Source organism: Haemorhous mexicanus, chromosome 18 (genome assembly GCF_027477595.1).
Source record: "Haemorhous mexicanus isolate bHaeMex1 chromosome 18, bHaeMex1.pri, whole genome shotgun sequence".
In the NCBI taxonomy this organism is placed as follows: domain Eukaryota; kingdom Metazoa; phylum Chordata; class Aves; order Passeriformes; family Fringillidae; genus Haemorhous; species Haemorhous mexicanus.
In genome coordinates, this window is record NC_082358.1 from 9,336,306 (window position 1) to 9,361,787 (window position 25,482).

The 25,482-nt window shown below is 44.4% G+C and overlaps 1 protein-coding gene across 1 annotated transcript; it reads left to right on the plus strand.

Moving 5' to 3' along the window:
- PRPF6 (pre-mRNA processing factor 6) lies at window positions 1–24,713 on the plus strand. Its single transcript, XM_059862429.1, has 21 exons — window positions 1–190; window positions 1,169–1,337; window positions 2,417–2,535; window positions 3,033–3,111; window positions 3,755–3,931; window positions 4,739–4,894; window positions 5,555–5,649; window positions 6,332–6,488; window positions 6,699–6,861; window positions 9,657–9,775; window positions 10,446–10,664; window positions 12,001–12,123; window positions 12,982–13,103; window positions 14,209–14,347; window positions 15,448–15,567; window positions 16,823–16,999; window positions 17,791–17,924; window positions 18,398–18,489; window positions 20,476–20,590; window positions 22,584–22,710; window positions 23,457–24,713. The coding sequence occupies exons 1-21, from the start codon at window positions 120–122 to the stop codon at window positions 23,607–23,609; spliced, it is 2,826 nt and encodes a 941-aa protein (XP_059718412.1). The 5' UTR covers window positions 1–119; the 3' UTR covers window positions 23,610–24,713.
- The last annotated feature ends 769 nt before the right edge of the window (window positions 24,714–25,482 follow it).

The window sequence follows — 25,482 nt, forward strand, 5'->3', positions numbered from 1 at the left end:
CCGCCTGCTCCCGCTGCCGCTTCCGCCGCCGCCGCCTCCGCTTCCCCCGCAGCCTCTCCCGGTTCTGCTCCGGTCCCACTTCGGTCTCGCCTCGGTGTAGCTTCGCCGCCACCGCCATCATGAACAAGAAGAAGAAGCCGTTCCTGGGCATGCCCGCGCCCTTGGGCTACGTGCCAGGGCTGGGCCGCGGGTGAGACGCCGCCAGGCCTGGCCTGGCCCCCCCACCCCGGTCCTTTCCCAGCCCGGTCGCTCCGCCGGGCCCCGAGGCTCTCCCGAGCCCTTTCGCCGCCCGGCTGGGTCCCACCTCCCTGCCCCACTCATCCCTGTCCCCTCGGGGTGGCCCTGCGCGGCTTTTCAATGTTGTCCCTTCCTGATGGCTCGCATTCGCTCTCTGTCTGGGCGGGTTTGTGTTTAAAAGCGAGCCTGGCTCCGAGGATGAGTTCCCGGTGCTTCAGACCGGGATTGTGTCCCTCCTGATCTTGTTCCTGTGTGTGCATGGGACCGTCTGAAAAAGGATCAAACTGGGGGCTTTTGTTGAGGGAACAGTGGAAGGGTTTGGTTGAGACCATTTTTTAGAGTGTGTTTGCTGGGTGTGAGTTGTGTTCGTCCCCCACTGATTTGCTCTTACCTTCCCTGGGGAGATCCTGTTGGCTGTGCCCCTCGAGGTGCTGCCAGGCGAGTGTGGGGGTTCAGAAGAGCTCCATCCCCTTGCCCAGACCCCAGCCCGTGGTGCCCTACAGCCTGCCGGGTCAGCTGAGGGCCCCAGAGACAGAGTATAGGAAGGAGGCCATGCATGGGATGGGTGGCGGAGCCATGAGCTGGGTGGTTGCAGTGCATTTGTGGGAAAAGTTCTCCCCAAAAAAGGATGCCCAGAGGAGCTGTGGCTGCCCAATCCCTGGAAGTGTCTGAGGATGGGGCTTGGAGCAACCTGGGATAGTGGAAGGTGTCCCTGCCCGTGGCAGGAGGTTGGAATGGTGTGAGCTCAGAGGTCCCTTCCAACCCAAACCGTTCCATGATTCTAAGGCCATTTCCCCTCCTGGCTTTACAAATGCTGGTCGTGGGGAGTGCCTGATGCCGCTCTCCCAAAACAATGATCTGCCTGTCCTGAGCAGTGACTGTGGCAGGCTGGGGTGCAGTGAGCTGAGCAGCCCCTGGTTTGTCCCTGCAGAGCCACGGGCTTCACCACCCGCTCTGACATCGGCCCTGCCCGCGATGCCAACGACCCCGTGGACGACCGGCACGCGCCGCCGGGCAAGAGAACTGTGGGTGACCAGATGAAAAAGAACCAGACTGCAGATGATGATGATGAGGATTTGAATGACACCAACTACGATGAGGTGAGGAGGTTTTCATCATCCTTTTTTTTTTCCCAGGTGGAACAAGAGTCCCTGAGCTCCCTGCTCTTGCTACAAACTCACAGAATCACCGGGTTGGAAGAGACCTTCAAGATCATCAGTCCAGCCCAGTGCCAACACCTCAACTCAAGCCTGGCACCCAGTGCCACATCCAGGCTTTTTTAAACACATCCAGGGATGGTGACTCCACCACCTCCCCAGGCAGACTATTCCAGAACTTTATCACCCTTTCTGTGAAAAACTTTTTCCTAATATCCAACCTATATTTCCCTTGGTGCAGCTTGAGACTGTATCCTCTTGTTCTGTCAGTAGGAGCCCCACTCTTAGGTGAGGCTTCAAACCCAGAATTTCCTGTAGTTTGCAGGCAGCATTTTCATTTATTGGTTGAGACCTCAGTATGCACAATGGCATGGTGCTTTCAGATTTTTGTTGTGTCCTTGCTCCATGGATTGTGGTTTAATTACTGATACAGAGTCCTGAGAGTCTTGAGAAAATATCTATAAATAAGAATTAGTTTAAGTATTTCAGGGGTTGTATTTTTTTTTTATTCTTCGCAAATGAAAGCTTGTGTGCTTTGACAAGATTGGACTTGATGATCTTGGAGGACTTTTCCAACCTAAATGACCCTGTGATTCTGTGCCATATATTGTCCTTAAGTGGCCTGTGTAGTCTCTTAACTCCCACTTTGGGTGCTTGAATGTTTTGATTTTCTTTCTGCTTGCTTTCACTGGTGTAAAAAGAGAAAGTGGTTAATGGAAGAGACTGGCTTTTCTATCCTGGGATCTCATTTATTGCTGAATAGAAGTGGTTCAGAGGAAAAGCAATTTTGAAAGAAGCAATTTTGTAGCAGTTTTGCTTCAAGTGGTGTGGGACAATAAACAGCACCATGGGTGGTAGAAGGAGGATGCTTTTATTTAGGGATGTGTTAGTCTGATGCAATGTTGTCAGAAGCAGCCTGTGAGAGCATTTTCAGGTGATTGTTGGCTGTTGCAGGAACATAACAGGAACTTTAAAAAAACTTTTTCCTTTTTCCTTCTTTTTTTTCATCTCCAATTTCCCAGTTCAATGGCTACGCTGGGAGCCTGTTCTCAAGTGGCCCCTATGAAAAAGATGATGAAGAAGCAGATGCTATTTATGCAGCTTTGGATAAGAGGATGGATGAACGCAGGAAGGAAAGGAGGTAGGATAAGCTACAGCACTGGCAGGGGGTGTTTTCTGGTTAATTGAAGATGACAGGTATTTTGCACCACTTGCTTTGATAGTGGATGTGGTTAAATTACTTCACTGTAGTTAATTAAGAGTCACTGTAGTTCATTAAGATGGTATGGGGAGATGCTGAGTAACTGATATTGATGCATCACAGACTGCACAGTAGACTGGAAATCGTAAGGGAAATCACCTCCTGCTTGTAAACAGCATGTGTTACTTGTTAAATTCACTTCTCATTAAGAGGAGGTCAGAGACTGAAGTTCACTTGGAGGTGTCTGTTTTTACGCAACAATACTTTCTTCTTGGATAAAGGATCTCTTGTTATAATGTTGATAATCTAAGCTTGGAAAAAGTACCATTTTTCATGCCCTAACTCTTATCAAACACATTTTTCTATTATGTCAACACTTTAATCAAAGACTTTCTAAGTGTCACTTTGAGCATAGCCTCAGTTTTCCTTTTCTTTAGGGAACAACGAGAAAAAGAGGAAATAGAAAAGTACCGTATGGAACGACCCAAAATTCAACAGCAGTTCTCAGACTTGAAAGTAAGGAAAAAAATGTCTGAAATGTGACTTTTTGTGAGATACAAGAGGTGGCTGTGTGTTCTTTTGTATGTGTTTGTTTCTTTGCTCAGATTTTGTCTATTGGCAAAGGAGTACTTTGATATTCTCCAGATTAGAATTACTTTCTGTTGGAAGAATAAACACTGTTCATGTGGGTACACAAGGCAGTGAAATTTCTGCAAATTTGGATATTGGTCATTTTTGTTTTGTGCTTTGTGGAAGGTGCTACTCTTTGTCTTTGAGGGAAACTGAAAACTTGTTGGCATTGCAGGAGTAGCTGAGCAGAATCTCCTGACTCTAAATCTTCTTTTAAGTAAAATGTATTGTTTAAACTGTTGTCTAATGATTAGTAGTAAACCACTCAATGCTCCAGGCACTAGGATTAATCTGAATGTTTGTAGCACTGAATCTAATAACAAAATTGATTTGGAATCTCAGTCTGGACTAAAACCAAATTCCAATTAAACGAATCTAATTCTTTTGTACATTGGATTAGGAAAAAAGTCTGACCCTTAAATGATTAATTGATCTTGAATTATTTCAAGAAAATAAATCTATTAAGGAGTTAGAGTACTTCAAAAGCCATTTCTGCAGCAAATACTGATGACAACTCCTGTCTGAACAGCGGAAATTAGCAGAGGTGACTGAGGAGGAGTGGCTGAGTATTCCTGAGGTTGGGGATGCCAGGAACAAGCGGCAGAGGAATCCTCGCTATGAGAAGCTGACTCCTGTCCCTGACAGCTTCTTTGCAAAGCATTTGCAGTCAGGGGAGAATCACACTTCAGTGGACCCACGCCAGACAGTGAGTACACAGCAAACCTGGGCAAGCTGTGGCCAAACTGGGTTAGAGACAAGTGTTAAACGGGGATTTGACCGAAAAACTTGGTGTGGTTTGTGAGTCTGCCAAAGGAATTCTGAATGTTAAACTTGTGTGCTTGCTGGGGACTTTGAGTGCACAGCCATTACCAGAGAAAACATGGGGATAAGCAGAGAACACCTGGTTCTTGTTTTAAAGACGGAAGAAAGTGTTTCTTTTCCTATTTGCTGAATGCAAAGTGGTGATAGTTTTGGTGAGCAAAGCCATTTCTGCTACAATAACATCTTGCACATAGGGAACAGAAAATAAAGTTTGCTTTCACTTAATGGTTTGCCTGATTCTGAGGCGATTCTGTTAAAAAATTGTTTGCCTTTCAGTCAACTGAAAATGAGGTAATTTAGCTTGTTGCTCTGTGGCCAGAATCTACTGTGGTCATAGAATTATAGGAGAAGCTGACTGGCCCTAGACTGGTTCCAGGTGTCCATGGGACTTCTTTGCAGATATTCTTATTTAAATGTGCCAAGTTCAGATACCTGTGCTTGAATTTTTCACATTCTCATTGCTTATTTCACTGACTTGACTAAACTTTAGTAATTACCTATAGATTTGCAAATCCTGTATGAGAAATATTTTGGGATCCAGAGAAGCCATATCAGAAGTACTTGTGGGGGTTGGACATCTGTGTCCTGCAGCTTCTGGGGAAGTGTAAATCAGCCAATAGTCTGAATTATTTTTGAAATCTCAGATGGTGTTTTAGGAATTACCTTCTCACTCTATTTTTTTTTTTTATAGCAATTTGGTGGACTGAATACTCCATATCCAGGGGGTTTGAATACTCCATACCCAGGAGGAATGACACCAGGCTTGATGACACCTGGGACAGGTGAATTGGATATGAGGAAGATTGGCCAAGCCAGGAACACCTTGATGGATATGAGGTTAAGCCAGGTAAGGATGTGGGAAGGCAGGATCTGTAACTGGTTTTAGAAAAGTGTTAAATTCTCTTGGGTGTTAGAAGATCCAAGAACAGCTGAGCTGTGAAATAATTTTGTAGTCCCTCTCCCTAAATCTCATTCCCTCAAAATGAATAGAATTTCCTGAGAAATACTGGTTTGTCCCGGGAATTCTTGTTCATTATAGGAGAATAGACTGCCTGGTTATAGCAGAGGTTCCCTTGAGGCAAACAGCACAGGATGCTACCAATGGAAGCATCTCTTCTGTCCTATGTAGGGATGCAGGACAAACTCCTGGAAAATGCTGATTTTTGCCTTCTTTATCATTGATTTTCTCATCTAAATGTGGTTATTCTGAAAAGAATGCTTTTAGCTGGCAGGGCTACAAGCTTTCACTGGTGTAAAAGCTTGTAGCCCTGCCAGCTACAAGCTTTGGGTGACTGCTTATCACCAGCCTGCTTCTTGTCTGGATTTTAATGTTAAAATTGTATATTTTAGAAATAGAAAAAAACTAATAAGCAAGGCTTTGTGTTTTCCTCCTTTCTTGCTTTTGGAAACAAATGAATATTTAGGATTTTTTTAGAGCCACAGTGTGTTTTTAGGTGTTCAGGGGCTGTGAGTGGTCGTTTCAGCAGCTGTGACTTGACTTTCCCAGGTGTCGGACTCCGTGAGTGGCCAGACTGTAGTGGACCCAAAAGGATATTTGACAGACTTGAATTCCATGATTCCCACACACGGAGGAGATATCAAGTAAGTTTAAGAAGGATTAACAGATTTATCCTCTTAGCAATGGCACTGATCCTACATGTAAATGGAAATCTGTCTGAGTGGGTGCTTTCAGCTGGCGTTTGGTTTGTAAGAAATGCCAGGTGAGTTTTTGAGGATGAATTCTTTTAACATGAGATCTGGTCTAGTCTTTCAGCTGAGGTATTAGCATCTAACCTGGATGCATCAATTGTGGAGATTGTTTCCATGCCAGAGTGATGGCAGTGTGTGGCTGCCTGCCAGCCAGGAAATAACCTGGTTAATTGTACTTTTGTGCTGCTAATTTAGGCTTGATTGATGACCTCTGAGAACCTCTTTAGCCTGGAGCTTGACATGTGTTTCATAAAGACTTGCTCTTTAAATCAGAGCAGTATGTGCAAATATTGATGCTAATTCTTGACTTACATCAGTGCTTGGGCTTATCAGTTTCTGGCTGCAAGTGCCCAGCTGTAATTCCCAAAAATCTTGCTTAAGTACTTAACTGGTTTTCACTGTGATCTGGCTGTCTTGGTGTGTAAATGTGAGTTTGTTTTAGTAGCAAGTAGTTTGTGTCTCCAGTATGGAAAAATTTGAGGTCACGGTTACTGTGGATTGGAGCACATCCTGGTTCAGAATTGTTTCCCGACGTGCTGAAACTTTTCCTTCCTGTTTTTCCCTGCTCCTTTAGTGATATCAAAAAAGCCCGTTTGCTCCTGAAATCCGTCCGAGAGACCAATCCTCATCATCCACCAGCCTGGATAGCATCAGCCCGACTGGAGGAGGTCACTGGCAAACTCCAGGTGGCTCGAAACCTCATCATGAAAGGAACAGAGATGTGCCCTAAGGTCAGAATTGCTTTACTTCCCTGCTGATCCTTGTGGGATAGTAGGAAAAAGTTGTGGTTCATGAGCAGCACAATCTCTGTTAAGCTTGACTGAGGCTCTGCCTGGTACAGCTTCACTGTCTACTGTATTACAAAACACCTGCTTAGCCAGGAGCTGTGATTTTATATTCTTGTTCTGACGTAAAGGAAGCTGGGTTGTTTTTCCTGACAGAGTGAAGATGTTTGGTTGGAAGCTGCTCGGCTTCAGCCTGGAGATACAGCCAAGGCAGTTGTGGCCCAGGCTGTGCGGCACCTGCCGCAGTCGGTGCGGATCTATATCAGAGCAGCAGAGCTGGAGACTGACATCCGTGCCAAGAAACGTGTCCTTAGGAAAGGTGAGAGCTCCTGGGGGCTCAGGGAAGGAAGGCATTGCACTCTCTGTCTTGTGTTGTAAATTGTTCAAGATGTGGCCATAAGTTCAGGTGCTTTTTTTGCTTCCTTGTTGAAATTACAGTTGACAATTTGTGTAGCAATGGTGAAACTTGCTGCTGTTGAGCTAAAGAACAAAAGTGTTGAAGTGCTTGTAAAACATCCTTCAGCAGAAAGCTGCTGTACTGAACAATTCCAAAATGGTATTTCACTTACCTAAGCCAGTTCCAGCTTGATCTCAATTCGATTAGTAGATGGAAGCAATTAAAAATTATGTTCTAAGGATAAAAAGGTGCTCTAGATGTCACCTTGTGATGCTTTTTGGAAAAGATACTTCAATTGATTGTTCCTACTTGCTTGTAGCCTGTTAAACGCCTCAGTAACTGCTTCTGGAGGAGCTTTAGAGGTCTTGGGGTTCTCATATCATTCAGCCTGTTGAGCTGCAGGATCTCCTTTAGTGTAGCAAGTTTTGTCCTTGACAAAAGGACAAAAAGCCTTTCTTTGTGGTGCTTACCTGAAACCTTACATTTTCTTGGATTGATTGCACTTGGAGGTTTTCCTCTTTCATGGAATTACTGTCTGTTCCAAACAATGATCTCTTCAACAGCAGTTTGTTCTTCCTCAGATGTTCAAAATATGAATTCTTTGATTACTTTAAGTAGCTGGGCCTGTATCAGTAGAGATTAGTTCCTTCATGACTACTGAATTGTATTAGCTACATCTCCTGCCTTTAATCTAGACAGTGAAAAGGGTCTGGATTTAATACATTTACTGAATCATTGTGAAGCTGTCTGCAGTATTGAGTGGTTTAGGTTCAAAGGAATTAGTTGCCTCCTACCTCTTACCTCTTGCATGTAAAATTGCAGATCTCTAGTGAGATGACCTCTTACTACATCTGGATGAAAGGCATCTTAAAGTTTGGATTTGAAGTTCTTAAGAGTTCAGATATTAACTATTCATTAGCTTTTTTCATTTCTATTGGCTCTGCAGTGCAGCATGGTGTGAAGTGCTGCTCCTGTGACCCTGCATGTCTTTCTCAGGAACAGTCACAGAAAAACACTTTTAAAAGAGCAGAAATAGATCTGTGAGCCCAGCTCAGGTAGGGGAGAGTCTTGTGTGAGAGCAGTGACTTACCCACTAAGTACTGAGCTTTGCTTCAAACACTGTATTTATGAAGAGAAAAACATTCAGTTTTTGGAACCACCTACCTAATCTCTTGGTACAAAGCTGATAGTGGAATGGAATTGGATTTATCATTCTCTTTCCAGTTTCTGCCTGTTAACAGCTTCACAGTGCTCCTCTGCTGCCTAGGGAGCATCAGTAATGTGGAGCTTGGAGCCTTAAGTGGCAGCATAACCCATTATTTCTCCAAAATATAAAAGCCTGAGTGCCACGTAATGTCACTGAAGTGTGACCTTCCATAATGCATTTCTCCTCTCTGTTTGCTGTGTGCATTCCTGCCATCCAGCAGAACCTCTGGAGTTTTTAAAGCCTCCGTCTGACTGGAGACCCAGCAAGCTGAGTGGCTGAAATACAGCTTGAGGTCTAAAAATCAAATTCTGTGTTTATGAAAACATGTTCTGTCCTGCAGAGTGATGCTTTCAGATTTCAGATCTTGGAGGCTGACATCACTCACTTAAATTCTTCAGGAAAATCTCCTGCAGCTGTAGATTTGGAGACAAATGGTTAAAGCTTGTTGTAAATCTCTGTGTGTGTCAGGGTAGGATGTGTTCTGAGTTGAGGCTCAGCACTGTACCTCTGCAGCAATGCCTCAAAGAACAGCCTTGCCTGGAAGGCCAGCTAGTTCCAAAGTGGTTTTAGATGCCTTTTCCCACTCATTTTTGTGTCCCTGTGATTGTGCTTGCTTTATTAAAGAGGGATGTGCTCAGTCCTCTGTAACTATGGCAAATTTGTGTACAGTCACCATGGAAGCAGTGAAAGTAATGCTGCAATGCAGCTGATTTCAGCAGTCTGGGGTGCAAATTGGAGTGACAAAAGGCTAAAAAACCCCTTTGGTTTCTCAATCTCTCTTAACGAGATGGGCTGAGGAAAGTTGTTGTTCAGCATTTAATGTTTCAGACAGCACATGTAGGACAGGCTGCAGAGAATGCAGTTCTACCAGCAGCAGCTAACTCTGGGACAAGATTAAGGAAGCCCTGAAGAATCCTAATTAGATGGAGTCCATATTGGATTGCTGGAAGCTCACTTGGTACTCATGGCTTACTGTCATCGAGACCTTTAAGTATTTATGCTTCCTGTTTTATATTTGCATGGCAGGACAACAGCTTTTTGGGAAGTTAAGCTGGGGTCCATTGAGCAGTCAGGAGAGGCTTACAGGAAAACTGCATTGTGAAGGGGTAGTTTCAACATGTAAGGAACAAGGCTGTATTATTACTTAGTGTTGAAGATGCTCCTTTTCTATAGAGGCAGACCCGGTGTGATTTAAGCTGCCCATTTGCTGAGACTGGAGGCTTTGTTCAGCCAGGTGTTTTACTGAGGAGGATGCAATTACAGCATGTACAACAAAAAAGCCCTTGGCTCTCCAAAACCTGTTTCCAATTAAAATGATTAAGTGTTTTATTTTCTGATTTAAAATTCTCATTGTTGAAGCAAGAGCCCAAATAAGTAAATTCCCTCCTTTCCCTCCTTCAGGACATTTCCTTGTAATAGCACAAATCCTTTATTATATCATGTTTAGAAAATACAGATCTCATTGGTAAACTATTTTATCATTATTGACATAATTGTTTTGCTTCTCTAGCCCTTGAGCATGTTCCAAACTCGGTACGTTTGTGGAAAGCAGCTGTGGAGCTGGAGGAACCTGAGGATGCCAGGATCATGCTGAGCCGGGCTGTGGAGTGCTGTCCAACCAGTGTTGAAGTGAGTTTAAAAAAAAAAAAGTGTAATAAAAAACCCTCTGCACCCCATTTCAGGCTGGCAGTAGAGCTTTGCAGGTAAAAGGCAGGGTGAGCAGTGTTTCTCCACACAGGGTTTTCTCCCATGTACTTCATGCCACAGTGGGAAAGATATGATGAGTAGTGGAATGTGGTTTTTTTTCCTTTGGAATTAATTGTCTGGTGGTCATTACATGCCTCATTTTGGTGTGTAATTGTTAGGTTAGCCATGGCAGTGCACAGCTGTGCCTGCTGTAGGCACTGAGCCATGTTTGTGTCCATGTGTGGTGCCTTGACAGTTGGGAAAATAAGTGAACGTTTAACCTGGTGAATCTAAAAGTTATTCATTTCTGAAACACCAAACCAGAGTGCTCAATTCAGCTGTTTGAGAGGTGATGTGAACAGAAAATAGGAGTATAACCACCCAGCAGAGGGGATGATACCCAGCGATGATCAGGACTGAGCTTGAAGGACAGTAGCAGCCTCTTTCTCCTCTTCTCCACTGGTATTCCACAGCCTCCTATCAGTGCTTGAGGACTGTTGCCAACCAGTAGCAAGCAGCGTGAAGCTGCTTATCTCTGTGGGCTGACACTGCCATACAGCAGCCTTGTCATCTCCTTGTTCTCATCTCAAATCCATCTTTTGTTGCTCTGCAGCTGTGGCTGGCGCTGGCAAGGCTGGAGACATATGAGAACGCTCGTAAAGTCCTTAACAAAGCCCGCGAGAATATCCCCACGGATCGGCACATCTGGATCACTGCTGCCAAACTGGAGGAAGCCAATGGAAACACCCAGATGGTGGAGAAAATCATTGACAGAGCCATCACATCTCTCAGGGCTAACGGGGTGGAAATCAACAGGGAGCAGTGGATACAGGTATGTGCTCAGTCTTGAAGGCCCAGGGGGACTCTTCAGGTGCTGTTCTGAAGGCTGCTGCTGGTTATGGGACAGAGTCATTTTGCACCTGGCTTGTCAGTGCAGGTCCCTGTGAAGAGACAAGAGATGAGACTAAAAAGCTGAGTAGGGTCAAGGCCATATGTGATACTCTGGGGTAACATCACATGTGTTTTGCTGAGAAATGTCTGGTTTGCTTCTGTCATGGAAGATAAGTAGCTTCAAGTTGAAGCAGCTGCTGCCTTAAGTAGGATGGAGGCTTAAAGCCTTCAGTGAAGGATTTATGTATTTTTTTGCATATGTCTCTTTTGGCTTGACAGGTATTTGTTTGCCTCACTTTGTCAAATGGCATTATGAGAAATCAATACAAATACTGCATTTGCAGCATGTAGGAAATATTCTGTTAGTCCTGTACTGAAACTCTTTCCTCCTGAATATGTTCTGTGCTTTGTTTGATCATAAGTCTTTAAAGCAATTTCCTACTAAAATAATTTACAGTGGGCCAAGGCAGCAAAATCTTATACTGCTTAAGAGCATTGATAATGAATGAAGTATTTAATATTAAATGGATATCCTTCTTAACATCTAAAAGAATTCTGACTTTCCTTACAGCAGTAAAACAATGAAAGGTTAATTTCAATTTCTTTTTTAAAAAATCCACGAGCACAAACTCTGCATCATTGTGTTCTCGAGTTCCTTTTCAGTACTAGAACTGCTCCATTTCTGTTATCTGATCAGAGGGCTTTTCAACAAGTTTAAGCAAGACATGCTTGGCTTTCTGAAAGCTTTGAGTCAGGAAACTCCACTTTTCCATACATGGTTTGGTGAGAGAGTCTTTGCACCTTTGACTTTACACTGCTTGATGGGATACTCTTAAATTTAGTTATTGCTAAGCCCTTATTGAGACTTAATCATCTCAAAGCTGAAAGAAGGTTGGGGCTTTTGATGTTACAGTTCTTCCTTGTGAAATTTTTGCTTTTTTTATTGGCCAGGTCCCTGCTTGGGTTAGCCCAGGGTTGTGGAGCTGTAGGAAAAGACTTCTGGGTCTGGAAGGATCACACATTGTCACCTTTTCAGTGGATGGATTTGATGTGATCTGTTTCTTAAGCAGCTTGTGAATGATTCTGTGTACAGCTGCAGCACCTTCCTGGTGGCTGCAGGCTCCTGCTCAGTGTCAGGGTGTGTTGGAGCAGTGAGATGTTTGTGCTGTGGCAGTGACCACAATGTCTCTGTGTTTGTGCATGAGGAGTTGCCATTACAGACTTTAACCTCTTGTGCTGAGCTCTCAGAATGAGCAGGGCTTTCCTGTTGCTCTTAGGATGCCGAGGAATGTGATAAAGCTGGAAGTGTGGCCACGTGCCAGGCGATCATGAGAGCTGTGATTGGGATCGGGATCGAGGAAGAAGATCGGAAACACACCTGGATGGAAGATGCAGACAGTGTATGTCCAGCTGGGATGCTGCTTTTTGTTGGTTTTGTTTTATTGTGGGTTTGTGTTTTTTCATTAGAGGAAATTGCACTGGTGCCTGGGAAATGGCTTTGTCAGTGAAAGTGGATGTGATTCCCACACCACCTGCCTGCCTTTGGCCACTCTCTGCCTCAGGAGGTTATTATAGAGCTTTATTCAGATTTGAGTTTTTACTGAACAAAAAGTTGATATTGGTATAGCCTGTGTGCTAACTTGGTGTGGAATTTTTTTTTTTTTTTTTTTTTTTGGTGAGTGTGAGACATCAGCAGAGATTGAGTTATGAGTAAAGGAGCTGGGAGTTGAGTTTCAAGGCATAACCATTGTAGCTCAGGAGTTAATGTAAGACTGGGCAAGGGAGTGGGCAAAAATTTTACCAGGCTTTTTTTTGCTTTAGGGGAATAGTTTGAACATGTGCTAAGAAGTAAGTCATATTTCAGCATGAGAAATGTCCAACTTCACTGGCCTTAAATTGGGCTCAGAGCAGTGGGGGGCACATGCTGTGGTGCTTAGGGTTTTGCCTGTGAAATAACAAAATGAAGTGCTAACATGAGATCCTTTCCAATGCCTTGCTGATGTTTCAAGCTGGCCTGTGAGTGTCAGTCCCATTGAAAGGCCAGGGATTCTTGTGCTCTGTAGAGGGATACTTGGAAATTCCTTCCCTGCTTCTTTTTAAAAAGCTGATTGTAAGTGTTCTGTTCTCTATTAATGCCTCAATTCATGGATTATACCGAGTTACTGAGTTCTGGGTTGAATTGTGCATGTGTAATTCCTGCTTGCTCTTGATTCCAGTTCTCCCTTAAGCTGACTTAGTCCTGATCTGTTTTCCCTCAGTGTGTTGCTCATAATGCCCTGGAGTGTGCCCGAGCCATTTATGCCTATGCCTTGCAAGTCTTCCCGAGCAAGAAGAGTGTGTGGCTGAGAGCAGCCTACTTTGAAAAGAACCATGGAACCAGGTATGTGTGCTGCACAATCCCTGTGACAGGGGGACATGCTGGGGGTGAAGGAAAACTACAGCATGGTCCCTGGTGTGGTGCAAGTGCAGAGTTAGTGCAGCTGGATGAAACTCGCTGACGTTTTTTGCAGGTCTGACCTTCTTTGTTATTGTTGTGTTCAGAACATCCTTAAGTTTTATGGAGTCATAAAATGGTTCTTGGCAATAGGGGTTACGTGGTAAAAATAGCTGTGAAGAGACAAGGTAGGAACAATTGTCTTTGAGAAGGCACCTCTGGAAAAATATAGGGATACAAATCACCTAAAATGTGTTTTATTTAGTTTTCATAGATAAACTACTTCATAGCTGAATGTGTCCAAGCATCTCTGGTATGTTCTGATTAAACACTGTGAATGTGTATCACATTCTGAGTTAAGATTGGTGTTATACTGTTACAGCTCAGGCTCTTTTTAAAGTTTATTCACAAAGCTTTATGTGTCAGAAACTTTCTGCCCACAGCTTAGACTAAAGCAAACAATCTCTGCAGTAGGCCACTTATACACATGGAATCATCTTTATTAAGGCCAACAAGGCTATGTTGTGGAAGTGACTGCAGATGCTGAGTTCTTCCTCATTTGAGCCTCTTTTTTTGCTGGGAACAAATAGACCTTCCCTTTTGATGTTGTTTTCCCATGTTTCCCAGTGGTGGCTGGCTTTTAAGCCCCATATTCTACCTGAAAAGTGTATTTGCCAGAGGAGAAAAAAATAAATTGAATAAGATCAAGCCAACCTCATCTAATAATTCTGAAAGCCTTCCTGTCTCAGCTTCTAGAAAGGTTTGTTAAGCAGAATGACTCTTTTCAAGAGAAAGGAGCTGTTTGTGTGAGGGCTCTTTCCACAGGGGCTATCAAAGGTGTCTGAACAATGACCCGTTTGTGGAATGCTGATTTCAGAGCCCTTGTGAAAAAAGACCCCACCCTTTCCTTGTTATGAAACAACTTATCAAGGTTTACAACTTTGGACTTTGCAACAATATTTATAACACCAAGTGATAGTGAAAATGGTGTGAGAGAGCTTGCCTTTGGCAGTACCTGGAGGGATTGTAACTTGCTGTTTCTTGTCTTCAGAGAATCCTTGGAGGCTCTTTTGCAGAGAGCTGTTGCTCACTGTCCCAAAGCAGAGGTGCTGTGGCTCATGGGAGCCAAATCCAAGTGGCTGGCAGGAGATGTGCCAGCAGCCAGAAGCATCTTGGCCCTGGCTTTCCAGGTGGGTCTGTTACACTTGTCAGAAGGTGTTAAATGTGACAGGTAAAGAATACAGAGCAGGAATTTTTCTGTCAACATCTAATTCCTGCTGCCTTTCAGAATGATGGAGACTTCCGCTGTTCTTTGATTGCTTTGTGTGACAAAATGTTCTCCTGTAAAATAGCAGCAAGCTGGAAGCAAGGCTGTGGTACTGCTCTTTTAGTAGTTCTACACCAGCTTCTGAGCTGGAACAAGTTGTCCAGAGAGGTTGTGTCTGCCCCATTCCTGGAGGTGTTGAAATCCAGGTTGGATGGGGCTCTGAGCAGCCTGGTCTGGTGCATGGCGTCCCTACCCATGTGATTGGGATGAGATGTCCCTTTAATGTCCCTTCCATCCCAAACCAGCCTGTGATTCTATGAGTTTGCAAACCATCAGTTTTAGTAGCATGGATCAAAATCCTGTTGTCTTGGGTCACCTGAAGGGAAGGATTGTGGTCTGCCCTAATGAGGTCACTGCATTACTTATGTCTTGGATCAAACCCACTAATGAAGGGAATTGCCTGCTGGATGCTGTAGCAAAGATAGGCAGAGTGCTTCTAACACTGGGAATTAGGCTTAAAAGCTAAGTGAGAAAAAAAAAAAGACAGGTCCTGAAATGGAAGGTAAAAGATACTTCCTTAATCTGTTCTCAGTGCTCTTTGTTACTAGGCTGAAAAGTTCTTGACTGAAATGACTTTTATTGGAAGAGTTTTCACAGACCTCAGTGGGGAATTAAAGCTGCAGCTTTTTTGCTTGAGGGTAATAAAATGAGGGTCTCATTGTGGCAGACCCTGTGATGTTTTCAGTATTTAAACTGGAAGTTCAGAAGATCAAGCATTACTGCTTTTCAACAATTGAGAAGCATCCAACTTCTAAACTGGCATATATCTTTGTGTTGCCCATCTGTTTTGGAGGATTTCTATAAACTTCAAAGGTCAAAGAAGACTGGGAGGAGCTTGCACTGAAAAAAATCCTACTGTGGATTGACAAAGCTCTGATTTCAATTTTAATCTGGATCAAACAGAGGATTAAATCTGCTGTTGATTCACTGTGTGCATTTGTCTGTCACTTTGTGTTCTTGCAGGCCAACCCCAACAGCGAGGAGATCTGGCTGGCTGCCGTGAAGCTCGAGTCGGAGAACAATGAGTATGAAAGAGCGAGGAGGCTGCTGGCAAAGGCTCGCAGCAGTGCCCCCACAGCCAGGGTAAGGATGTGTGGAGGGTGGAGAGGCTCAGGCCTCTTGGCCACGGGGGATTTGGGACGGAAGGAGGAGTTCCTTCAGTTCTGTGGCCACAGGGATTGACCCTGTGGCTCCCTGCCATTGCCTTCCGGGGCATGTGGCCGCTTTGCCGAGCGCTTCGAATTGCGACACGAAGTCGTGGCATGATGGGAAAAAAAGGCCAGGATCAAGTGAAGGGTTTCAATTGGTTTTTTATACAAATGGCAAAAGTCAGGAAATTCCCAGTTTACAGCTGTTTGTGTAATGTTTGCTTTGCATAAAAGCACGTCTTGGAAAAAAGAGAAAATGCTTTCACAGAAGACTCACTTATGCTTCTACTAAAGACAGCTCTGGGGTGGTTTGGTGCTTAAAGTCACACTCCTGTGTTTATCTCCAGCTACCTCTGGTATGATAAACTGTCCATTTTCAGCTTTTTGTACAAAAGCATTTTAACTTGTCCAAGTAAATGAAAAGTTAGTTTGATCTCTGTCCTCTGTTCCTCCCCCTCAGCTGTTGTTACATCCTACATCTTTTTAACTGTCCTCTTCCTCCCTGAGTCAGGGAGCTTCTGCAGCTGTGGCTGAAGCTCTGCTCTCAGACTTGCTGCCTCTCTTGTGAGGTCCCAGCTGGGGGAGTTTGGGAATGGGGAGGATGGGGATCAGAGAGCAGTGAGAGAGCCTTTGGTTTGCAATATATTTCTCATAGCTGTGACTTCCCTGCTTAGCCAGAAGGAAGGATTTGGGGGACAGAAAAGTACATGTACCAGTTGTAATGCGCAGGACAACAGAGCCTGAAGCCAATAGTAAGAAAATATTGTCTTGGTAGCTTGGATCTGAGGAGATCAGATTGTGCTGGTGAAGGAAGCTCAGGTTTGTTAATTGGTTGTGCTGTTAAAGCTGTGCTCTTTATGCAAATACTACTTTTCCAATGCAAGCCACTCTGTGATTCTGTGATAATGCAAATGCCAGATCTATGTTAATAATTATGTAAATAGGTGAGATACAGGTGGACCAAACTGTTCCAACTCCTTTAGTATTTGCATTTACCTTTGTTATTGTTACTTGTTCCTGCTATTATTTAACACTGATATTTTAATTTTTATTTTACTTCAAACTGTAGCTAATCAATAACATTCTAATGTGATACATGAAAGGATACATGAAAGTGAGAACCTGCTGCTTTGGCAGATAAATGGTTTTCTAATGGCTGCTGGTGGTAAACAGCTCTGCTTTGTTCCCAGGTCTTCATGAAGTCTGTGAAGTTGGAATGGGTGCTTGGGAACATTGCTGCAGCCCAGGAGCTCTGTGAGGAAGCCCTGAAGCACTATGAGGACTTCCCCAAACTGTGGATGATGAAAGGACAAATTGAGGAACAAAAAGAGCTGGTAGAGAAAGCACGAGAGGCTTATAATCAAGGGGTAAGATGGATGTTACTGCAGATTTGTTTTGTGCTGCTGGCATGGAGAGATGTCTGTCTTTGAATCAAAATGGATAGCCAAAGATATTATTTCTGTCATTGATTAAGGCAGTAAAAGAAAAAAAAAAATGAAATAAGCAAGAATTTCTTTTACCCATTACCCATATGCAAGATTGACTTTCTTGCTTGAGAGAGTTCTCTGTATGCCTGACTCCTCACAGGCAGGAAAAAAGGCTTTGCACAGTAATTCTCTAAGACCTGTAAAGACTAAAACCAGAACTTATAAAAGAAAATCTTCCTCAGCAGCCCTTAGATGCACACTGTGAAAGGAGGTGGCCTGCAGAGCACTACTCTCTCTTTTAAATGGTAATTGGTGTCCTTGGGTATGAATGCTCAAAGTCGACAGCCATCAAAGTCATTTGGGCACAGGTTTCTGCCAGGGTCCATATCCTAATGACTCCCTGCACACTCTGCTGTGGTTTGGGGATGTATGAGAGCCCTCCATCTGCAGAAGGAGCACAAATTGTAGCTGTGTGAAGGGAGGTAAGTTCTTTCTCTTACTGCTGGGATAACTCAGTCATACCTGATATACCTGACTATTTTGGGTACAGGAAAAACTTCACTTCTGTGCTGTAAGATTAACTGGAAAAATTTGAGAGATATTATCAACTCAGTCTCTCTTCTGCTTAAACTCTCCAGGAGGATATAGGGAGGGAAGTTCTTTTCTATAGGAATTACAAGATATTTTTTTTTTCAAATTTACCTATGAGCATACTTGTTTTTAAAAAACAGTTGAAGAAGTGCCCGCATTCCATACCCCTGTGGCTTTTGCTGTCCAGGCTGGAGGAGAAAGTTGGGCAGCTGACTAGAGCAAGAGCCATCTTGGAAAAGTCTCGCCTGAAGAATCCAAAGAATCCAGATCTCTGGTGAGTTGTGTGGAGTTGAACTGAATTTGGGCTACGAATTCAATCTTCTTCAGGACAGCTATTTCACGTCATGTCAGCCATTTGAGCTTGGGACTTAAGACCATGCCCATCCTGGAATTTCTTCTGGACTAATAACTTCTCTGAATAGCAGAAAAGCTTTTGTGGTCCTGGCTAGCTACTGTAAGGATCTGGGAAGTAGTTATTTCTTTACTGATAGTTGTAGTGCACAGAGCATGCAGCATGCACAGAGCTCTTTCCTTGCTGTTACAATCCTGGTTTCAGATTGTTTTTTATCTGGGCCGTTATGGAATAAAAGTCACATTTATTTTTAGATGGAGAGGAATGGGAAGATGTCAGTCACCTACACATATTCAGAATATGGGCAGATGTTTTCAGTTTCCAGTGACCCTCGAGTGTTTGTTTTAGCCTAGTGAATGCTGTCATAAATATCATCAGAGTCTCTTCCCTACCAGGTTGGAGTCTGTGCGCTTGGAATACCGAGCTGGGCTGAAGAACATTGCAAACACACTGATGGCCAAGGCACTGCAAGAGTGCCCCAATTCAGGTGAGCTGGATCTCAGTTCTACTTTAAACACAATGGTTTTGCCCAGTTGATACAATCACATTTTTTCCCAAGATATCCTTTCTGGCGAAGTCTCAGAATATGGTGTTTTGGAGAGGTGGCAGTCATCCTTCTGCAAAGGAAATGTTGAGGATCTTCGGGAACAATACAAGTTACTGTGTGCTCTCTCACACCTGAGGGATCACGGGTTGGTGTTGTTCCATTTTTCTGCAGTATCCAGTGTGTTATTGGATTCATGGTCCACAGTTTGTGCCCAGGCTTCCTGCAAAAGCATCTTGGATATGGGTGGGCTTTTATCGGAAGCTGGTAGAAGTCTGCCAAGGTTTAAAATAAAAGAAGTGTTTGTAGTTAGGAAGTTCAGTGGAAAAAGAATGGTGCTTTCCCTGTCCCTCTGGAGTACAGCTGGCCTTAGGAGATTTCCAGTTGCTGGGTTGCCTGCACTGGTTGCACCACTGTGAGTTTAATAACTTGTGCTGGCAGTGAATTTCCACCACTGTCATGATTAGAGGATCATGAACCATAAATGTTCAGTCCTGGTTTTTGATTATTTTAGCTCATGTAAGAAAAGGCTAAGAGGTCATATGATGTAAGTCAATTCTAACCAGCAGTGGAAACATTTGCCTCTTGGGATAGGAGGATAAAGTGCCTATCACATCCCTATTTTGGGGCAGAATTGCACGAAGACTTAATTATTTAAACATGTTGACGTCTTTGGGGAGAAGATGTCACATAACTACAAATTGTAGTAACTTACTTCAGGGCAAGGCTTGGCTTGCCTTCAGGCTAGGTTTTGAAGGGTGTTTAATTGGTGGCTGCTTAAGTCTCAGTAAAATAATTGGGAATTAAGTGACTTTTATGACACCATAAACTCATTGCAAGGTACTCTCCATGCAAGTGGGTCACCAAAGCAGCACCACCCAAAATCCTGCTTTGTTTTTGTGAATGACCTAATGAGTGTTTGTCATCACAGGCTGTTTTACAGATCTGCTTGTTGCTATGGAAATGGGCAGCAGGATCTCAGTTTTTATTTAAACAATTGCTTCCATCTTTATCTTAGACCTCAACAAACCAGAATCAAAGGCTGCAGGACTTGGCTGGTTGGCCACCTGCAGTCATGTAAACCAGAGGTTTGGGTCCATTGATTCCTGAATTGATTCCTGATGGGTGGTAGGCTGCACAAAGAATAAAATAAAAATATTATGGTATTTGTGATGCTATATGGAAAGAGCAAGAAGAAGAGAGTCTCTCTCCTGTCCATCACTGCAGTTATCAAAGCTGTGTGTGTTCCCGTGGTGCCGTTTGTGGGAAGCGAGAGTGCTTTGATGGAGTCCTGGCAGACACCAGCTCTCAGGCTTTGCTTTGAAGTGATCAGGTGTGCCTGGCTGACATGAGAATCTGCAGATTTCATGCTCCCCTGAGCATATTTCCTTCCTTGCTTTTGGCAGTGAGAGGAGCTAGGGATTAAACCCAGCTTTCCTGGATCTACTCTGTCCTTCATCAGTGTGTGTGGAGCCAGCATCAATAAGACTGTGGTGCACTCCAGCACCCTTGAAACTGCTCCCAGACTGTACTTTGCACTTTTTGAGACTTCTGCCACTGCAGTTGCCTGTTCAAACAGACAGATACCTTTCCCTTTGGAAATGCTGATTTGCCCTCTCTGTCTCAGAGTCTGCAGTGTGTCATCTGAAAAGGCAGAGCTCTGGGTTGGGCAGTGCTGGAGCTGCAGGAGTTGTGGTACAGAAACCCCCAGAGCTGAAGCTCCAGTGTGGCGCACACAGTAGCTAAAAATTCATGTACTGAATGAAGTATCTGTGTGAGAAGCGTGGTCTGGGATGAGGCTGGGGGTGAATAACCACCAGGGTGGGGGCTGTAGTGCTGCTTGTGATGCACAGCACTAGCCTGATACCAGGGTGGGGAGGGTTAACCTCAAAATAACACTAAACAATCTTCCTACTTGATTTCATTAAGGGATCCTGTGGTCAGAAGCAATTTTCCTTGAAGCGCGACCGCAACGAAAGACCAAGAGTGTGGATGCTCTCAAGAAGTGTGAACATGACCCACATGTCCTGCTGGCTGTGGCCAAGTGAGTTTCTGTGCTTGATGCAGTAAAAATATCCATGTCTGTGTGTGGCTGCTTCCAGGATGGAACACTGCACTCCAGTACAGCCGTGTGATTCTGGCTGCAGCAGCTCTAATAAGTCCCAAAGCAAGGAGCAGCTCTCCAGCTGTCTCCTAGTAACTGTACAGATCTCTCCCTTGATTCCAAGTGGGGAATGTCAGCCTGCCCTTAAGCTGTTCTGGTGGGTCTGGGACTGGCACAGGCAGGAATACACTCACACAAAGCCCTTTGCCAGTGGTGGGTATTGGCACCCTGCAAGCTGCTTTATTTCTGTCCCTTGAAGAGGATTTCACTGTGCTGTCAGGTGAACTGGACTTTATTAAGTGGTTCAAGATATGTTTTAACTATCTGTGAACATAGGGACTATTTTTTTAGTTATTTTTCAAGTTTTATGTGGCTGATTGTAGTTTTCATCTTTTCTCTCTATCCTAGATTCTGTCAGGTGTCTTTTTAAATTCTGAGCTAGATATTCTGCTCCTGAATGTCCCCTATGTCAGTGTTCTTCAGCTGTGCCCTTTGCCAGAATACAAACCACCAGCCATTCTGTAGTTTGCTTCTATGAAATGGGAAGATAATCTACTAGGAAGTGTTTTCTTGTCCAGGCTGAGTTGTGAGAATTCCAGTGATTAAAACCCACTGTTAGAATTGAGGTGTTCCGCATCCTGCTCTGATGTGAGAGCAACCTTACAGCAGCTGTGATAGAAACAAACTTATTTTTCTCCCTTTGTGAATAGCAGAAGAGGTTAATACAGGAGACATTTTGCTCAAAGTTGCCCAATTCTTTCACAACTCTACATTATAAGCCAAAGAAAACTGTAGGATACACTCCAGTGACTGCAACACTGAGTTCTGCCAGATCCTGACAGCTGACTTGTTCAGCTTTAGCAGCAAGTGAGAAAAATGTTAACTTTTGCTTTATGGCAACTGCTCCCAGGCCCCTTCTGGTGCAACCTCAGGCTGTTTAACAGCTAATCCCAACATAAACAGCTTCCACCACCCATCAGGACTTGCCTCTGTAGGTACAGAGTGTCACACATCTGTGACAAACTTTTGTTAAATATGTTCCTGAAAATGGCCACTGCTTGCAGGTGTTAAACCTCTGCTATCATTGTTCGTGCTCTTGTAAATCACAGTTTATTTAACACAGAACAATCAAGAGTATTATAGGGCTTAAAAACAATCACATAAGCTGTATAATTTTATGACAGGCTAAGCTCTTTATGAGGGGTGGCTGATTTGATAAAGACCTTATAGCTCAAATGAACTCTTTAATGCAAAGGAGTGAAACCAAGAGACTCTTGACTCGGCTTGTTCATTACTGGGGAGAAATTTCAGCATTGACCAGGGCCTGGATGAAATGGCAGCAGTGGGGCTGTGTCAGGCTAGTGTTTGAGTGCAGAAGCTTCCATACTTGTTTTTCCTTGGAAAATGGGGCTGATAAGGCATGTCTGCTCCACTCCACTCCAGCAGGCTTTGTAGGTGTGAGCATGTGACCATACAGCAGTCAGTTACCAGCTTTCAGAAGTTATTTAATTATTAGATTCTAAAATTGACTTGAAATGTAAAGAAATTGAAGGAGTGGGAATAGATGTAGGCATGTAATCCGGTCTCTTTGACACCAAATCTAGAACAACAAAATTAAAGCAATGAGGCAGCAAAGGTAATGCTTCCTCTCTCAGCAGAGCCTGTCTGTGCCTGGGGCTGAGTTATCCTCCGAGTTGTCCTGCCTCAGTGTGGGGCAGTGAATAGGAAGTGCTGGATGTTCTTTTCAGTCCTCTCACTCCCTTCCCTTCCCAGGGGCAGGATGGTCTGCAAGTTGCCTAAAAATCTGCTGTTTATTTCCTGGGAGAGCAGGGAACTGGAACACCTGCAGAGCCTTTAAGCTGGAGCTCTTGTGGGTTGCTATCTTCCTCTAAAGTGAGGCTGTTTGTGAGCTCCCCTCTGCTTTTCCCACCAGGCTGTTCTGGAGCGAGCGGAAAATAACCAAGGCCAGAGAGTGGTTCCACCGCACAGTGAAGATAGACTCTGACCTGGGGGATGCCTGGGCCTTCTTCTACAAATTTGAGCTCCAGCATGGCACAGAGGTGAGTGTGTGCCTGGAAACAGGGGAGGCAGCAGCAGTCCCTGGCTGGCAGGGGTTGCCCAGTCCTGGGATTGCTGCAGTGCTGGGCTGAGCCCACTGCCACTGCTCCTGCCTTTGTGGTCACAGGGGAGTCTGGGTGTCACGCCTGGTCATGAATGAGCATGAACAGGCCTGTGATGGCTTTTCAAGGGTGCTGTCATTAGCTGAGCTGTGTTTCAGGCCACTTTGCTGTCCACAGTTCTGCTTGTTCATGCAAAAATCTCTGAAATGAATCTTCCTCTTGTAAAGCTCAAGCTTGCTCAGAGGGGATAGTGCGGGAATTGTGCTGCTGGGTTTGTGTAACTGGGGCTGTTTCTTTCCAAGTGTTGAGTGCAGGTTGCACGTGAACACAGCCAGAGGAACAGCCAACTCTAATCTCTTACAGCAGTTTTTACTGCTGAAATGATGGGGGTGTTTATCTTCTGACTTCAGAGAGACCTTTCACTTGACACAGCTCCTGCAGGTGGTAATGCACAGGAAGTTTCTGCTGCAGTTTCTTTTCAATAGCCAGAACTTGCTTACCTGCAGCTCAGCCAGGCAGGAGACTTGCTGCTTCTGAATTTTGACTTGGACTTCCTTTGAGAATAAGAGACCCCAAACCCCACCATAATCTTCAGAAGACTGAAGGGAGGGTGAATCAGGGAGGGTTCAGTTTTTGGCTGTGTTCTGGAACAGACCAGGACAAACTGTCATTTCTCTTCCCTGTAGGAGCAACAAGAAGAGGTGAAGAAGCGCTGTGAGAATGCCGAACCTCGCCACGGAGAGCTCTGGTGTGATGTCTCCAAGGACATAGAGAATTGGCAGAAAAAGATTGGAGAGATTCTTGTGCTTGTGGCAGCCAAGCTGAAAAATACCTTCTAGAGTGTGCTGGCCTCAGCTGCCTCAGAGGTCCCTGTAGGACTTAACCTGCTCGTGGTGCCCTTTCAGTGGCACAGATTTCGAAGGACAGGACATGGATGATGATAGGAAGGAGCTTTCTCCCAAAAGGAAAAGCTGCTTCCTTCTTTCCCCAGCATGGCCATCAGCTTCTGCAGCACATGAGAACATTGTAGCTGGTGTCACGTAGGAGACAGGAGCAGTCTTGTGAGGCTCTGTTGGTATTTCCATGTTGATTCCTGATTCCCCCTGCAAACACAAGCTTTAATTAGTGCTTGTATGGGTTCTGACATGTGGCAGTCCCTCTGTTCTTGGCCCTGGCATGTGTTCCCTGTCCCCCTTTAGTGTTTGGCCCATCTGATGTTGGTTCCTTGTCTGGGTTGTTGCTGTTGGAATACACTGAGTGTCCTAGAAGGAGATGGGTGGAGTCTTGGGAGCAGCCCAGCAGCACAGGGAAAGGTCTGGGCTGACTCCTCTTCTTTAGGTGCTTTAGTTTGATCTCTGCTAACAAGCTGCTGCACAGCTTGGAGGTCTTCCTCCAACCTGAGCAGCTGGAGCATTTTGTCAAATTCAAAAGCATATTTTTAGAGAACTTTTCCTCAATTTTTAAATGTATATAGTAAAGCTTATTCTTTTAGGTATTTGAGTTCATTAAGCACAGTGGTGGTTTGAAGTAACAAGGCAAAACTCAGCAATCCCTGAAAGCCCTTTTGAAGGAAGAACATTTATTTAGAGTTGTTGGGAGACTGTGCTATTATACAGCTGTGACTGCCTGTGGCTGGGAGGTTTGGGATGGCTCCCTCCAAGTGCAGATAGAAAAAAGCAAACTCGAGAGAGGGAAAGCTTTGTGTTTGGGACCCTTTGTACACTGTCTTCAATTTTCTACACTTGTGATGTGTAGTATTTTTACCCCAACCTCCTGAATTTCTTGTGATCATAGAATGAGAAGCTGTACTGTCTTACACCTGAGGCTATAGCAGCTGTATCCAGGTCTGTGGATTTGCATTATCCCATGTATTTAGTTGGAGGAGAAACTCCCTTATTACTTGTTGGAGAATATGTATAAAATACAGCTTCTTTTTTTGTTTCCTTCTGTTGTCTTCGAGTGTGGTCTTGTCCTTGATTCTGACTGGGAAGAGTGGGTCTGATAGCAGAAACCTTTTCACTTATCAGGCTCCCAGCACTCTGGGAAGGTGCCTGTCAGTGCTGGCTGCACCAAGCTGGGCTTCAGCCTCTTGCCAAAACAGATGAAAAGCCAAGAACGGATCTTCTAACCCTGGAGCAGAAAGGCCTTTGCTTGCAGGTTGGTCTGGAAGCAAAAGCCTTTGTTTCTTTGGGTTCATAATGGAAACTCTTGTGCATTCTCTGGAGTAGCTGATGAGAGGGTGTAGATCACGGATGTCCCATGGAATTGTAGTTTCCCAAAGGTGAGTGAGAGGCATTGGGAGTTGAGAGGCTCTTGATTAGGGATTTTGTGCCATTGCTGGAAGAGAGTGGAAGAGTTTGGGAAGGGGAATGGAGATGATGTTCAAAGCACAGGGTAGACATGGCAAGGGAGCCAGGCTGGACAAGGATTCAAGACTGAGGCAGAAACTGCAGGATAAAAACAAGTTTAAAAGTTTTCAATGTGTGCTGTCCTTCAGCCTCTTGTGCTCCCATGGGGGCTATATCCTGCTTTTCTGGGCAAGGAATGTGGTATTCTGATTCCTGGTGTCGTGATGTGCTGGGGAAAGCTGGGTGCCTGTGGTGCATAAATCCCTCTGCCCAGTGGTGCTGTGGTGTTGGTGGCTGCAGAGTTGGGATGGGAAAGGGAAGTGGGAATTGCAGTGGTGTAGCTTTTTCTGTTGGAGAGATTCCT

Coding starts and splice junctions, on each gene's coding strand:
- PRPF6 (XM_059862429.1), top strand. CDS start 120: ATGAACAAGAAGAAGAAGCCGTTCCTGGGCATGCCCGCGCCCTTGGGC. Junction 4,895..5,554: donor TGGATATGAGGTTAAGCCAG/GTAAGGATGTGG, acceptor TGACTTTCCCAG/GTGTCGGACTCCGTGAGTGG. Junction 9,776..10,445: donor GCTGTCCAACCAGTGTTGAA/GTGAGTTTAAAA, acceptor GTTGCTCTGCAG/CTGTGGCTGGCGCTGGCAAG.